This window comes from Hemibagrus wyckioides, linkage group LG13 (assembly GCF_019097595.1).
Source record: "Hemibagrus wyckioides isolate EC202008001 linkage group LG13, SWU_Hwy_1.0, whole genome shotgun sequence".
NCBI lineage: Eukaryota > Metazoa > Chordata > Actinopteri > Siluriformes > Bagridae > Hemibagrus > Hemibagrus wyckioides.
In genome coordinates, this window is record NC_080722.1 from 11,210,927 (window position 1) to 11,227,592 (window position 16,666).

The window sequence follows — 16,666 nt, forward strand, 5'->3', positions numbered from 1 at the left end:
ATTAAGGGAAATGAAATCTTTTCAAGCAATCACAATGCAAAGAACCAACAGCCATCTTTATATTGAGTACAGCTATAACTCAATGGCTCAATGATGCTTGATATTTTTTCAATTCATTGTAGAGAATTAAAGAATGCAAGGTGGTTTATGCTAATGGTTTAAGTATTTAAATCTGGGTAGTGATTTTCCCAGTCAGAACCAATTATGAAAGGAAGGTATATGATTATAAACAGAGTTACCTCGTTCATCTGTTAGTTCCTTGATAATTATCCAAAATATACAGTCCTTAGGCTAAATATTTTATATGTGGAACAAGCAATAATATGCCTCTTCTACCAAAAAAGTCGGTTAGGGTGGAATTTGCATTCAGGCTAAACACAGCTAATGTGTTTTATAGACTTACTGGTCCCAGTTGTGCATTGTTCTACTAAAGCTCTGAATCCTATATCAAGGAACTATTATTCACTTCTATTGATTCTTGTGCCATAATTTGCTGAACAGTGCACATGCTTTGTTAAGACGATGTTCGAATGCTAATATAATACGCAACGGCTTTCCAACTCGGCAAAACATTTATTTCTTGTAAACATAAATTCATTATCAGGAATAAAGTTTTTCAATTTATTTTAATTTAAGTTTCTAGTGGATTTTAATATGTTCTTTAATTTTGAGGTTATGTAAAATAATTGGTCAGTGGATGCTGTTCTGTTCTTTTCCTTTGATGTTCTTTGCAAAGATTATTAAAAGTTAACAATTTTCTTTTTCTAATATGAAGATAAATTAAAATGGTTGATATTATACTTTCTCCTTATATTGTACGTCACTGATTTATCTCCAGTAAAACTGAATTATAATCACGGTCATGGTTACTGTCAATCTGGAGTCTATCCCAGGAACACTGAGTGGAAGATGGGAATATACCCTGGATGGGATGTCAGTCCAACACAGAGCTCTTGTTAAACATCATCTGTCGTCTTACAGTTTTCACACTATTATTTTTTTTTATTCATAAGCCTTTTCTGTTTTATTTAGAACACCTAACATGACATTATTATACTGTAATATTATTAGCCATATTATTATTAGGCTTTTGCTGAACTGTAGCTCAATGCAAAGTGTGTTACTGATTGTTTGAAATTAAATCTTTAATTAATGTAAAGTAATCACTTACATTTCTATTTGTCTATTCAGCAATCGTGATCCTGTTCATCACTTTGCGGCGAAGCAAGAAAGAACCACTGATCATCTCAGAGGAAGATGTTCGGGAAAACGTGGTCACCTATGATGATGAAGGCGGAGGCGAGGAGGACACTGAAGCTTTTGACATCATTGCTTTGCGCAATCCTGAAGCTGCTGAAGAGCTCAAGTTCCGGCGAGATGTTCGGCCTGAAGGGAGTTATCCCAGATCAACCAGAAGACCCTGTCACTATAGCTGTAACCGTCATAGTCCCACATCACTGGAGACAGATGAGGATACAGATGTCCATGACTTCATCAAACAGAGACTAGCAGAGGCAGACCAGGATACTAGTGTACCTCCTTACGATTCACTGCAGACTTATGCATATGAAGGTCAAGGGTCACCAGCAGGTTCCATCAGTTCTCTAGGCTCAGCCGGAATCCATTCCGAACAGGATTACAACACCTTGGATGAGTGGGGTCCAGAATTTAAAAAACTAGCTGAACTTTCTGGGGAGGACGCTAGTGTGGAACATGAACCAGATGCAAATGAACCTGATGAATGCACTTAATTTTTTAAACCGTTTAAAAACAAACTTTGAACACACACACACACACACACACACACACACATACAAACATACAAATAACACACGTAAACTGCTTTTTTGCTACCATGGATGTCATTGTTATATCACTAAGGTCAACCTTTTTCAGATTGTTATCCTTCTGAAAAGACTTGACTGACCTTTCTCCTCATGATGCTGGAGGAGATCAATTTGAGGAGGAAAACTTAAAAAGAAAAACAGAAGAAAAAAAAAGTTAAATATTTTCCCTGGTGTATATTTTTTATTGCTCAATAAAGTCCTAAAATGTGGACACCTGGATATATGTGGTGATCAGTGTAACTAATCATTTTCATTCTAAAACACACTTCCAGTCTAGTGTACTATGGGGAAAACAATTTTCAGTGTTATTGCTGACTTAAAATATGAATTTTTGCAATATTTTAGCACTTGCACATCCTAAAACAATATACATTATAAATTGCATAGGTACAGGATAGCCTGTGTTAATCATTTTTTGAGTTATGTAAGATGATGGGCATAATTCAGACAGCAAAGTCTGTTATTAGCCTAATATATGGCGCAGAGAAAGCCCACAACATTAACAAATGTTAATGCATGAGAGCAGTATACATTCAAATATCCCTTCAGAGACCATAACAACAATCTTTACTGATGAAACGCTCAGACACATTATAATAACCCATATCTCCATTAGCACTTTTGTATCTGTGTTTATTATTACACGTAAAGTTTCCTTTTATTACATCCTACTAGGCTTCTCAGACACTAGCCTCTCTTTCAGCCCTTGGGGTAGACTGATTTTATATTCACTAGACAAATGAAAGGAGGCATTAATGAATATTTTAGTGTTTATGTACATTCATGTCTGTATGTGTCTCATGTCTAAAGAGACGGATGCTTATTAGTAGTGGAACAGTCCATGTTGAACAGCGTCTCAAGATGGAAAGCTAGACGCAATGCAGAATTTTATTTCATTTCATGTATCAAGCTGGATCAAGAATGGATTTCAAATTGATCTGTAAATCAAATTGATCTGAGTATTTACAGAAGAAATTTGGTATCTGAGTTTTGGACTTGAAAGAATCCAAAATGAATCCCTAAATTTAAGACAAATATGACTAGCCGCTAAATTAAGACAAATAAAGTAGGAGGAAGAGGTAATCTGTGCCTATGACATGTTGCACAGCCGGATCAGAATTACTGGAAGATTTCAAACACGCAACACACTTAGGAAGTGCTTCTTCATCATTAACATATAGTACATAATTGCTTCAATTTGTTTTCAGTGTTGTCAAGTACAAAGAGAGGATGAGGATTACAGGGTGATTGCAGAAAAAAACAGAAAGACATATACAGAGAATAATACACAACACATAATTTGACACTATTATTTGACAATATTATAATATAAGGCAATACTTTCTCAATATCTTCTACAATGTATACATCTTCATTACAGTGTGTGTAGAAAGACAGTGAGCTAGAAAGAAAGTGTGTGTGCATGTGTGTGTGTCCAACTCTAATCTGTTCTCTTGTACATTCATATCCCATGGGTAACACTTATGTCCACCTACACTACATTTTGAGCCTTGGGTTCAACAACTTTGCTGCTGCTAATTGATATAGAGACACAAATAATACAGTTTATGTTATGTAATTAAAGGTCCAGTTAAGGAGGAAGGTAATGAATTTGACATAAACAGCAATGCAACGATTTACCTTCTCACACAATGGCACTCAACATATAATCAGCCACTCATCCAGTTCTCAAAGCGATCAGTTTGTGTCTGTGTATATCTGGCCTATGGCACATACTCACTGGGAGAAATGTGCTGCTCTCAGTTTAAACAAGGGGCATTTTTCACACATGACTAGCACACTGATTGCTGTGCAATTAGTCACACAGCGAGTCATTAATGCCTGACGCTGTGCTTGGCTATAAGAGACTTCGCCTCAGAGAGCTCGCAGGAACCAAAGAGTAATTACTTTTCAAATACGGTTGAAAATCTCAAATGGGGGTTGTTCTTTTTATGGCATGCCCCTTTATAGAGTGTGTGCGATCGTACTGGAGTAAAAGGTGCATTGTGTGAAAATAAATAGGGATATACAGGTGCACCTTGACTCCATGCAGTCTATTGGCAACACCGTCTCTATTTGGGGCATGCTGAGGGAGAGAGAAAGAGAGAGACTGGCATGAAGGGTATGCATGCTGTGTTATTTTTGTCAGACGTTCCTAACCCTGCATTCACACTAACAAACCATGATTTGAGTGACAGCGGCAAACGACAAAATGACAGCATGACAAGTGACATGTTACGTGTGTTACATGAGTTACGATTTTCTCGACTCAGAAAAATGCAAATTAGGCATGGCACGGCAAATGGACAAATCCAAACAACTGCTCTGATGATTCCTCGGACAATGCGTGTCATGTGTGTTGTGATTTTGTTTTTTTCCCCCGCTGCAATTAGATCTCATTTACCATTTGACTCACAAAATCTAAGAAAAACATATAACTGAGGTTTAATCTTATCCTGTCATGTATGACCTCTAATTAAATGTGAAGAAAAATAAAGCTTAACAGGGAAGCACCAGAGATAGCTGATGCTTTGGGAAAGTGTAGCTAGAACAGTTTTCTCATGCTGTTAATCTCTTAAGACAATACCAAGCCTACAGGTAAAATGCAAATCAACCAATTTATTAAATTAATTCACTTAATTTGTCTGACTAGTTAGAACTTATATAGATACAGGATATAGATATAGGAGCATGTAGACTTATATCTAGGGTACACTTTATATTCATATGCTGATGCCTACTGTGATTGTATGTAGCTGCTATTACAGTTAGCTTGCACTACAGTCTGCTAAAGTTATAATGTAACCTAGAATAGAATGTATATCACACTTTTCAATGCAAACATTTACAATTTTACTACCAGAGCAAGATATACTCATTACAGCTTACTACACATTTACAACAGACAAACTAAAGTGACACAGGCGTTGTTTTCCTAATGTGAGCACAGGGTAAGTCTGAGAAAGTAGCTGAAAAATGTTTTCCACTAATATTTCATTTAAATTAATCCACTGTAGCTAATCGAATGAAACAAAGCAACTCTTAAATGAGAGAGAATTGATCCAAGTGCCTCAGTGTTGATGAAATGATGACAGCAATACAAAGGCTGAAGGACAGCTTCCATCAAATGCTCAAAGATATTTTATCAAAAGTTTGTTGAAGCCTCAGCCAAGTAATGATTTCCCAAGAGGTTTTTTTTGTTTTTTTTTAGGGTAGTTAAGTACTTAGCTTCCTAATTAGGAACTGTTTGGATAGGAAAACTGTAAAGTGTGGTGGTTAGAAGCAGACTGCAATACTCAGCAATTTATTAGTAGCACTCATAATCAAAGATTGTAACAGGGATCTGAGCAAAGGCAGACAGCAACAACAAGGAAATTCCATATTTAAAGTGAGAAAAGTGGATTAAACCACATGATAAGTCTTTACAACAAGGTGCAGAAACAGCAGGGCAGAAATAGGCAACCTAATCAAAGAATAAAGACAGAACAGACACAACAGGGTACAGCACAGAGGTAGAGACCAGACTAGAACAGAATCAATGGACATGTCCAGATATAAACAGAAGCGAATTCAAAGGAAAATGACATGAAAGCAGCATGTAAGGTTCTATTTTCTTTTTTTTAGTATTTATTTCTTGTATAGTCTAAGGACATCATCAGATAAGTTGGGTAAACATGCTTCAGCAGTCAATCACAAACCAGGTTCCTGCTGCTTTGTTGCATTTTTAAAGTGCATTTGCTAGTGTGTAATGTGTTTGAGCTCATTGCTGGTTCTAAAGTTTAATTGTAGGCTGTGATCACTTTATTTTTTTTCACAAATGGCATGTGTTACAGCTGCTGTGGGGCCACCAGGATTGCTAAATATAACAGGCACACTCACACATTTTTGACATTTAAAAAGTAACCACAGCGCTTCATGCATCTATATTCACTGCATATTTTTCTGAGTTGCATGTCATGTCATGAGAGCAGCACACCAGATGATTGGTATTCTAAAGCAAACACTTTGCCAGCTAAGCAATATTCAAGACACACAACATCTTGCTGTGTGAAATTTCGGATTAGATTAGACCTTATAGGAGCTGGATCTCTGCAACCCAATTCAGATCATTCAGATCAATTCAGATCATTTCAATAGAAATGCTATTAGCGGTGATATCACAAAGCTGAGAAATGAATCAAGGGTCATTAATAACCCTTAACCTTAACCCTAACCATCACTGAATGCACAAAACCATATATACAATGCAGATCACCTGATCAAACACCATAGATTATATCAAGTCATATGTCTTTGTACATGCATACTCTTATTCATGGCTTCTGATATAAAACCTCAGATGTGCAAGGTTATATGTTATCATTTAAAGTGCCCAGCCTATGCATATTGCCTCAGCTACCCCAGTGGTGAAGTTTTATGTAAATTCTAACTGCTTTATCAATGTATATGTAAAAATCTATGAAGATATAAACAGAAAGTAGAAAACTTGAAACGGTTGTTTTAAGGGTTTCTTTTTAAGGCTTTTCCATTTGTGTTAGCTCTTGAGACAATGGTCTGATCAGGCTGTTAGGGACAAAATGTGTGTTTCTTCTAAATCGAGGATGTTCACACTCAGCAGAACATTCTTATCACCTTCCTTTCTCCACTCACGTCATTTCTCCACTTTATTTCTCTCAAAAATAAATAATAATAATAATAATAATAATAATAATAATAATAATAATAATAATAATAATAAAAAAAACAATGTAATGTACATGGAAAGACTGACTGATGACTATGATGGTGTATTGATCTTCTGTATGCACCTGATAAATGAACATCTGAAACCCCACTCTAGACTTCAGGTTGAATTTCGCACACTGCTATGGATCTTTTAGCTTAAACTGGCTAAATAATGCAGCCTGTTTTAGTTTTATTTCAGTAGGTTGAAAGTCTGGGAACGATGTAAGCTAGAGGAAAAGGAGGTAAGGAAAGTGAAAGAAATGGAGTTCATCTACTTTGAGGGATTGCATTACAGTGCAACATTCAGTCCGCTTCGAGAATCTTATTTTGTTTTATAAACAAAACAAACAAAAGAAATATTAGCTTGTTCACTGACTGCTGTCCACCAAAATCATTATTAAATTCACATTCAATAAAAAAAGATTTGGCATCCATGAATATTTTATAAAGCGGTATATGTAGCATCTTTCATATTTGTTCATGGGATTATTTTTTGAATAATTTAGTTTGGAAAATATCACAAGCTATCATTCCAAGTAAGTTACATTTTAATGCAAGTATATTATTTAATCAACATACCTATGGAATAACTGTCACAGCATAATAGAGGTGACAGAAGAGCAGTGCAGTTCAGGATTGAAAGTGTTTGTAAACTAAAAACTTAATTGCTCTTTGAATGGTGGATGGTTTTCATTGCATTTGTGTGTTTCAACTTGCTTTTTTGCACTGTGTTACATCTTCAGCATTTGGCAAAGACCCTTATCCAGAACAGCTTACATTTATCTCATTTATACAACTGAGTAGCTGAAGGTTAAGAGCCTTGCTTGAGGGCCAGCAGTGGCAACTTGGTGGTCCTGGGGTTTGACTGCACAACCTTCTGAACCTTCCAACATCTTAACTACTGAGCTATCACCACCACACTGCTTGAATGAGAGTAATATCCAAACCAATCTATAAATAACTTTCAAATAAAGAGAACATGGTCTAAAGTGATTTTAAAAAATGCCATGAGGATTGAACAATAGAATCCCAGTGTTACCACCAGTGGTCATTACATATTCAGTCATTGTGCAATTACAATAATTTTGCCATTCTGTGTCTACAGTATTTGTGCAAGATTACACATCACGAGAATCAGATGGTTGATGGTTGAAATACTAAAGCAATCTCATTTGAATCATTTAGTTGTTATTTCTATACATGTAACAGCAAATATCTTCACATCCCTGTCATTAAGAACAGTGATTATTGTCTATCCATTGTCTATACTCACTTTATTCCTAATTAGGGTCACGGGGGTCTGCTGGATCCTATCCCAGCGCACGTTGTGCAAAAGGCAGGGACAGGTCACCAGTCCATCACAGCAGAACTGATTATTCCTAGAAAATTTTAAAAATTTACTTATCTATTTCACTCTTTCTACACATTTGCCTTTTTAGAGACACATTTGCTTGCTGGTGTTAGTTGGTGATGTCACGAACAGCAACATTTTCAAGTGCTAAAGAGAGAATAGGGAATAAACTGGCATAACATACAAGCACTCAGAAATGTCACTGTCCTATTTTTCATCTATTCTTTCTGCTTATCTTAGATCTGCTCCATTAGAATGAAACATGGCCTGCATAGAAGAGAATCTTCTGGAGCTGGTATTACATGTCATTTCAGCTCTAAAATGTGTCTCTCATTTGAGCTGTGTGTGTGTGTGTGTGTGTCCAATAGATAATTGGGAATGGATATGCTGATGAGTTTAAGCTTCTTAAAATTATTACTCTGATCCATAAAGATGAATGAAATCGTGAATAAATGAAATACCTCAGTTTTGCAAGTTTCTCTCTGGGTTTTACGATGAATTGAAGAACCTTATAATACACCGTTAATATTATATTACAGTTCAACTGTATAACGCTATGTCTGTAGAATGATGGATGATTTTTCAAATTACTGCTGATGTACTGTATGTGCACTGCTGCACTGTTCATGCACACGTACCTCTGGAGACTACAAGACTAATTTCATGACATCATTAACTGAAGACATGTAATTGTTGGGTAATTAAATAAATAAAATGGGTTTTACTCTGCACTCTAAACAGTTAACCTAATTTTCCTATTCATAAATCTGAAAGTTATTAGTACTCTGACCTTACCTATCCTTGTTTCAGAAATATTTTGTCAGCTTACTGAATTCTGTCTGCATACATTATTTTTGCCAGTATATTTTTTTTCTCTTGATGGATGTCCCAAAGAAACAGACTGAAAGAACAGGATGATTTTTTCCCCCACATATTCCATTGGGGAGAGAGACGAAAAGCCTTAGTGCTACATGCACAGAAGCACAATACTGTACACCATATTAAAAAATACATGATACTCCTATATTTCATTTCTTAGGGAAGAATATTTCCCCCTAACCAAAAATAAATAAATATATAAGCAGATCTAGTAATGAATCTAGGCCCTAATTCCTGTATAGGTTTAGTTTTTACTCTGCTAGTTCCATGCCTAGCAGCTCCTGCAAAGTGTGCTGCTTAGACTGTGTGGAGTCAAATCTCTGAGGAGCATTATTTAATACGAAGCTTTTTAGAAAATAAAGAAATTAAATATTGCTACAGGACACTTTCTTATAACCCGTGATGTATTGTTCACGGTCTATTGCACAGCAGAATCTCTAATTTTGTTTGACCTTGAGAATCGGTTTACTTGTTCTGATTCAAACATATCCTCATAGGGAAGCCACAGAAAGGTGACCTAAAATAGAACATAAGTTAATAAATACAGATCTAAAAATTTATTCAGAAATTTAAGAGCTAAAAACGTGCATAATATTAAAACTTATATTATGCTCTCTTAACACAGAGACAAGCATTTTTAAAATCCCTTTAGAACTTTTGTTCGATTTGTAGCTAATATTTAACAAATCAAATTAAAAAATGTCAGCCAAAGAGGAATAACAAGCTAAAGAGAAGGCAGCTGTGTCACACTCGTGATCCTAAGCCTGCAATCTCATGAGCTTCAGTCAAACACCTATCCCCCTTCACAGTCTCCTGATTACTCTTCATAATCATGTTTACTGCTGATAATAACCCAGACTGCCTTACAGACTTTGCCACTGTTTTGTTTGTGGCAATTCCAAGCACTTGTCATCTGCCTGTTTTGATGGGTTTTCATCATAGCCTGATTAACATTTGCAGAGATTCTCTTGCCTAGTTTATGCATGGTTGGAAATCACCTGACCATTAGCCTCTTTCACATTTCTTTTTCACTTTTTTAGCCATTTTAATCATCCACTACTGTTTTTATGTTTATTTGTCTGTTTGTTTGCTTTCTGTCTGTCTGTCCACTTCATGACCTTGTAGTTGCTAATTGATGATTAAGAATTTGGAAGGTAGTTCTGTTGCAACAAACAAGAGAATGTATAGATATAGATATAGATTTAGATATAGATATAGAGAATGTCTTTATATGTTGCAGAATCACAGAATCCCCTTCACTAGTACTAAGAGGACCACATTTGTTCCAGCATGGTAATGTACTTGTGCACAAAGTGACGTGCATGAAGACATGGTGTACAAAGATTGGAGTGGAAGAACTTAAGTGGTCAGAACTGACCTCAACCATGCTGAACAGTTTCTGGGGATGATTTGGTATGCCAGTGTGCTCTAGGTCTCCTTATTCAACATCACTGCCCAACCTTACAGATGCTCATGTTTTCAATTCAATTTAATTTATTTTTATTGCACTTTTAACAATAGACATTGTTTCAAAGCAGCTTAACAGAAGTATAGAAACATAAGAAATTAAAAAGTTTAAAATTAAGTTACTATTTATCCCAATCATTTATCCCTACATAGTGACATGGACACAAAAAACAAACTACAAAAAAATTAGTTAAAAACCTTCTCAGAAGAGTGGAGGTTGTAATAACAGGAAAGGGAGATCTAAATCTGGAATGGGATATTCAAAGAGCACATATAGGTGTGAGGGTCAGGTTTCCATGAACTATTGGTCATATTGCGTGGTACATTTTGAGGTTTTACTTGGTTGCTTGCCGACCGCCTGCCTGCCTGCCTGCTTGCCTGCCTGCTTGCCTGCCTGCCTGCCTGCCTGCCTGACTGACTGCCTGCCTGACTGACTGCCTGACTGCCTGCCTGACTGACTGACTGACTGACTGACTGAATGAATGAATGACTCACTCACTCACTGACTGACTGACTGACTGACTGACTGACTGACTGACTGACTGACTGACTGACTGACTGACTGCCTGCCTGACTGCCTGCCTGACTGACTGACTGAATGAATGACTCACTCACTCACTGACTGACTGACTGACTGACTGACTGACTGACTGACTGCCTGCCTGACTGACTGACTGACTGACTGAATGAATGAATGAATGAATGACTCACTCACTCACTGACTGACTGACTGACTGACTGACTGACTGACTGACTGACTGAATGAATGAATGACTCACTCACTTACTGACTGACTGACTGACTGCCTGCCTGACTGAATGAATGACTCACTCACTTACTGACTGCCTGACTGACTGACTGACTGAATGAATGAATGAATGAATGACTCACACACTTACTGACTGACTGACTGACTGACTGACTGACTGACTGACTGACTGAATGAATGAATGAATGACTCACTCACTTACTGACTGACTGACTGACTGACTGACTGACTGAATGAATGAATGAATGAATGACTCACTCACTTACTGACTGACTGACTGACTGACTGACTGACTGACTGCCTGCCTGACTGACTGAATGAATGACTCACTCACTTACTGACTGACTGCCTGACTGAATGAATGAATGACTCACTCACTTACTGACTGCCTGACTGACTGACTGAATGAATGAATGAATGAATGACTCACTCACTTACTGACTGACTGACTGACTGACTGACTGAATGAATGACTCACTCACTTACTGACTGACTGACTGACTGACTGACTGACTGACTGCCTGACTGCCTGACTGACTGACTGAATGAATGAATGACTCACTCACTTACTGACTGACTGACTGACTGACTGAATGAATGAATGAATGAATGAATAACTCACTCACTTACTGACTGATTGACTGACTGACTGACTGACTGACTGCCTGACTGAATGAATGAATGACTCACTCACTTACTGACTGACTGCCTGACTGACTGATTAAGTGACTGAATGAATGACTTCCTGCCTGCCTGACTGACTGACTGACTGACTGACTGACTGACTGACTGAATGAATGAATGACTCACTCACTGACTGACTGCCTGACTGACTGATTAAGTGACTGAATGAATGACTGACTGATTGACTGACTGACTGACTGAATGAATGACTCACTCACTTACTGACTGACTGATTAAGTGACTGAATGAATGACTGCCTGACTGACTGACTGACTGACTGACTGACTGACTGAATGAATGACTCACTCACTTACTGACTGCCTGACTGACTGATTAAGTGACTGAATGAATGACTGCCTGACTGACTGACTGACTGACTGACTGAATGAATGACTCACTCACTTACTGACTGACTGCCTGACTGACTGATTAAGTGACTGAATGAATGACTGCCTGACTGACTGACTGACTGACTGACTGACTGACTGACTGAATGAATGACTCACTCACTTACTGACTGACTGCCTGACTGACTGATTAAGTGACTGAATGACTGCCTGACTGACTGACTGACTGACTGCCTGACTGACTGAATGAATGACTCACTCATTTACTGACTGACTGCCTGACTGACTGATTAAGTGACTGAATGAATGACTGACTGACTGACTGACTGAATGAATGAATCACTTACTGACTAACTGACTGACTGACTGATTAAGTGACTGAATGAATGACACTCACTCACTCACTCACTCACTTATGATAAACATGTCATAGGACACAAAAGTGGTCAAAAAGTGGTAGCAAATAGCATGGAACTTGACAGGTTGGAAAAGCAAAACAAAGTGGATGTAGGCTGTTAACCATGCCCATAACCTTTGTACACACAAGCATTCCATTTTACTGTCTCCGTCATAAGATATGAGCAGATAGTATAAATCAGGCACACAAATTGCAAATGTCTTTTGTGAGTAGATTCACTGAAATGTTTTCCTTTTATTAGTTAGTTAGATAATTAGCTAGTACAAATGAATAATTACACTTTATGTGCAATATCTCAGTACACAGACACCTACGGTAAATATATTGTTCTCTTTTCTTTGTTGCCCGCCTTACCTCACTGGCATTGAGGAAGTCAGCCACCCACAGGCAACAGCAGCCATTGGAGAACCTGCCTTTAGACTGAACTTCCCAAAGGCAAAGAAGAAAAGGTGAGTATACAGCCTCAAGCCAGTCAAGATGTTTTCAACATTCAGTAAGTACATCTTCTGGTTTTGGTACTGCACAAGGATATTTCCCAAGAACAGATATTTTTAAATCATTCTTTTTTAAATGGAACATCAGCAACAAAAATTCACATTCATATTCTCTTTCAATTTTTATTTGTCACACACACAAAACCGTGCACATTATGACATGCATTGAAATGCTTTTTATGACTGTCTGGTGACAAAAGAACAGAATTTACTAGCAGAAAAAGAACAATATAAAATACAATAAAAGGATATAAAAATAGGAGATAAACTATGGAATATATGAGGAATAAAGTGCAGATATGTGCAGTTGTATGTGCAATACAATGCTGTACAACATCAAGCTGAGGTAGCTGGAGTGAAATAGATAGCATATAATATATATACATATAAATACAGGATAATAAAGGTTTATTAACTGGAATGTAAGGGGTGAGGGTGTAAACAAATCTAAGGTTTAGAGTTGTCCTAGTTGAGGAATTGAGTGTCTTGTGGAAAAATGTTCCTGCTCGTTCTCTCTGTGTTGGCCTTCAGGGAACAGAAGTGCTTCACAGACTACAACAAAGAGAACAGTCTATTGTTTGGATGGCTGAGGTCCTTCACTATCTTCCTGGGCCTTGATCCAGCACCTCTTGCTGGCGTCAAGTTACTGACAGGCCTTCTTTACCAGGGTATTAATATGACAGGTCCATGACAGGTCCTACTTGATATGGACATCAAGGTACTGGTCACTGTCCACTCTCTCCACTGGGATGCCATTGACATTAAAGTGGTAGTAGCTTCTCTCCTGCTTCATGCTGAAGTCCACTATAAACTTCTTTGTCTCGCTGACATTCAGAAGGAGGTTGTTGTCCTGGCAAACACTGTACAAAATAATCCTGTACATTAGATATCATGCTTTATAATATTTAGTATAATAAAAAATGAACGCAATCAGTGCATGAAATTAAAAAGAACATATCTAACATGTACCTTACAGCACTTAGCAATGGCATTGTAATAATGTAAAGACTTCTGGTTATAAGTGAAATGTTGAATCACCTTTAAGAGAAATTTGTTTACTTGAAAACCAAAATTTTTTAGGTCAGTAGGGGTGTCCACAAGGGTACAGTCCTGTAAGTATTACTGGACATTTAATGAGGAAATTCATTTGGTGCCTTTCCGAAATCACTGATGTTGATAAATTCTGCATTTTCTGCTTAGCCAGTCCCAATTATATTCACAGCACATCAGTAAAAGCTGATTTGTTTCCTCTGAGAATGAAAACATTTTTACTGGAGCTGTTCTACTGGAGACTGAACGAGAATGAGAATATAAATGTAGGCAGTGTTAAAAGTAACTGTGTCTTCAATGAACCAAACTCTCAGTGTGTAAGAGGTTTCCCACCTGCCTTTTTGCATGATTTGTTGGAAGAATGTCCCTGTGGAGCTTCTCGTTTAGTAAAGTTCTGCAGGAAGTTTTTTGTCCTGAATCCAAAGACTACCCTAGAAGACTATCCTCCACTGCCTGACGTCTGTACAATAGGATTTAAATATTTTTCAATTTTAAATTTTTGTTGTTTGGAATTTTAAGATTTTCAGACATATATATTTACCATTTTTTGTAACTTCATGAACCCAGTAAATGCTAGCATATACAGTATGAGTCATATGGACATAACAAGCCTACCAGTGCTTACCCTGAATTTTAAATTGAATCTAATTGTTAACGATACTTTCAGAAGGAAATGCAATGTTCTTACAAGGGGCCAAGTATACTCAAGGATTGCATTAATCCACAGAAGCCAACTCTGAACTTATTACTTTTTTTCCTACTTACTGATAGGGAAATGAATTCAAGTTTTAATGTAAGACTTGTGAAAAATCCTGTTGCATCACTTTCCTTACTTTTATCTTCTCAGCCATGTAGATTTTTTACTGCTTTTGAAACTGTCAATATTTCAGCTTTGTGCTCATTGTGGCTGATCATATTTTTTCTGTTCTGTCCTAAGGCTATGCAATGGTTCTCTGCTAATATTGCTTTCATGTGTATTTCATCCATTTTTCTTCCACTTTTCTGGAGGGAGTCACATTGTCAACAGGCAGGCAGAGAAGGTCAGTCTATCAGCAGTCACAGATTCCAGTCCCTCCTTGGGGATCCCCAAATGTTCCTCAACCAACTGTTAGATATAATCTCTAGAGCAGATGCTGGGACTGCCTGGGGTCTCCATCCAGTGGGGGCATTTTTGTAAAGGGTCCATACCTCCTGTGAATTCACAGGAGCTGCATCTCTCCTCCATGGCTCTCCCAGATTGTTGAGTGCCTATCAATAAAAGTAAGCTCAGCAACCCTGTGGAGAAACCTCATTTCTGTCAGCTGTAATTTATTCTTTTGCTCACAGCCCACATATTGTGACAATATTTATCAATTTACCAATAAACAGAGAGACTCCTCTGCAAACTGAGCTCCTGCTTTCACCACCGACTGGTAAAGTGCTTGTAACACTGCTGCTGCTGACCCAAACCATTTGCATCATCCAGATGAGGATGGGTTCCCTTTTGATTCTGGTTTCTCTCAAGGTTACTTTCTAATATCATCTCAAGGAGTTTTTCCTTGCCATTGTTGGTCATTGAGGATAAATATAAATATAAATATAAATATAAATATAAATATAAATATAAATATAAATATAAATATAAATATAAATATAAATATAAATATCATGATTCTTATTCTGAATTTTTAGAATCCTTTAAAGCTGCTTTGCAGCAATGGCCATTGTTAAAAATGCTATACAAGTAAAATCGAACCAACACACTCTCTTTTTCCATCAGTTTTGAATGAAGATTCTAAAATATTAAAATTCATCTACAAGAGGAAAGGTGTCTACTCTGAAGGGAGCAACCCACTATTTTTTTAGGAGAGAGCCAACATCTTTTAATTTTTTAACCCTTCCAATATATTATTATTTAATATATATTATTTCAAAATAGCCAAGTAAAATACATTCACAGTTTTAGCTTTATTGTCTTTGTGTTTACATTTAGTTTTTTCATCCAGTGTTCATTTAATTGAAACACACCATCCTAGTGTCTCTATCAAATAAGCAGAGAACACACCCTGATTTGTCTCAGCCTTACACATCATGCCCATGAACTGATGGCTGAACGTCTGATGCATATGGCTCAGAAGATTGGAAACACTTCAGGAGTTTCAGAGTCGTCATCTGACCGAACTCTACAGGATTTTCAGGTGACATTTGTGTTACGTTTTTTAACAGTCTGTCTGGAAACAAAGCTGTTCTGACACTCTGTTTTCCCTTGTGAAAGAAGGAAGCCGTCATGTTTACAACTCTGACAATGAGCGCTTATGAGTATTGAATAAAACTCCAAATTATGCGATGTTCATGGTATATAGGTATTATTAATTTGTACAACTTTCTTAAATGATTTCATGGTCTGTTTGTAGAGAAATACCCCTTAACCTGAGGATGAAAAACTAATTGTGATTGGTTGCTTTACATGTCAAACAGATGCCCTCTTGGGCTGTCCTTGGCCAATGAAAGCTGCTACAGAGTCCAGACCTTCTGCCATCATTCTGAAGGTCTGGCTATGTGAGACTACACCCATGCTGCAGTGCCTGATTAAAAATGTAATTTATATGAGAGTGTTTGTGCCACTGTGGATCTCTAATTCATGCACAATCACTTA

At 37.2% G+C, this 16,666-nt stretch overlaps 1 protein-coding gene across 1 annotated transcript in view; it reads left to right on the top strand.

Annotated features, from left to right (window-relative positions):
- LOC131364173 (cadherin-18) overlaps positions 1-2,048 on the top strand; it is a 79,519-nt gene extending 77,471 nt beyond the window's left edge. The window contains exon 12 of the mRNA XM_058407298.1: positions 1,192-2,048. Coding sequence (XP_058263281.1) covers positions 1,192-1,751 — 560 coding nt within the window. The 3' untranslated portion in view covers positions 1,752-2,048. The remainder of the gene's footprint in view (positions 1-1,191) is intronic.
- Positions 2,049-16,666: the final 14,618 nt, after the last annotated feature.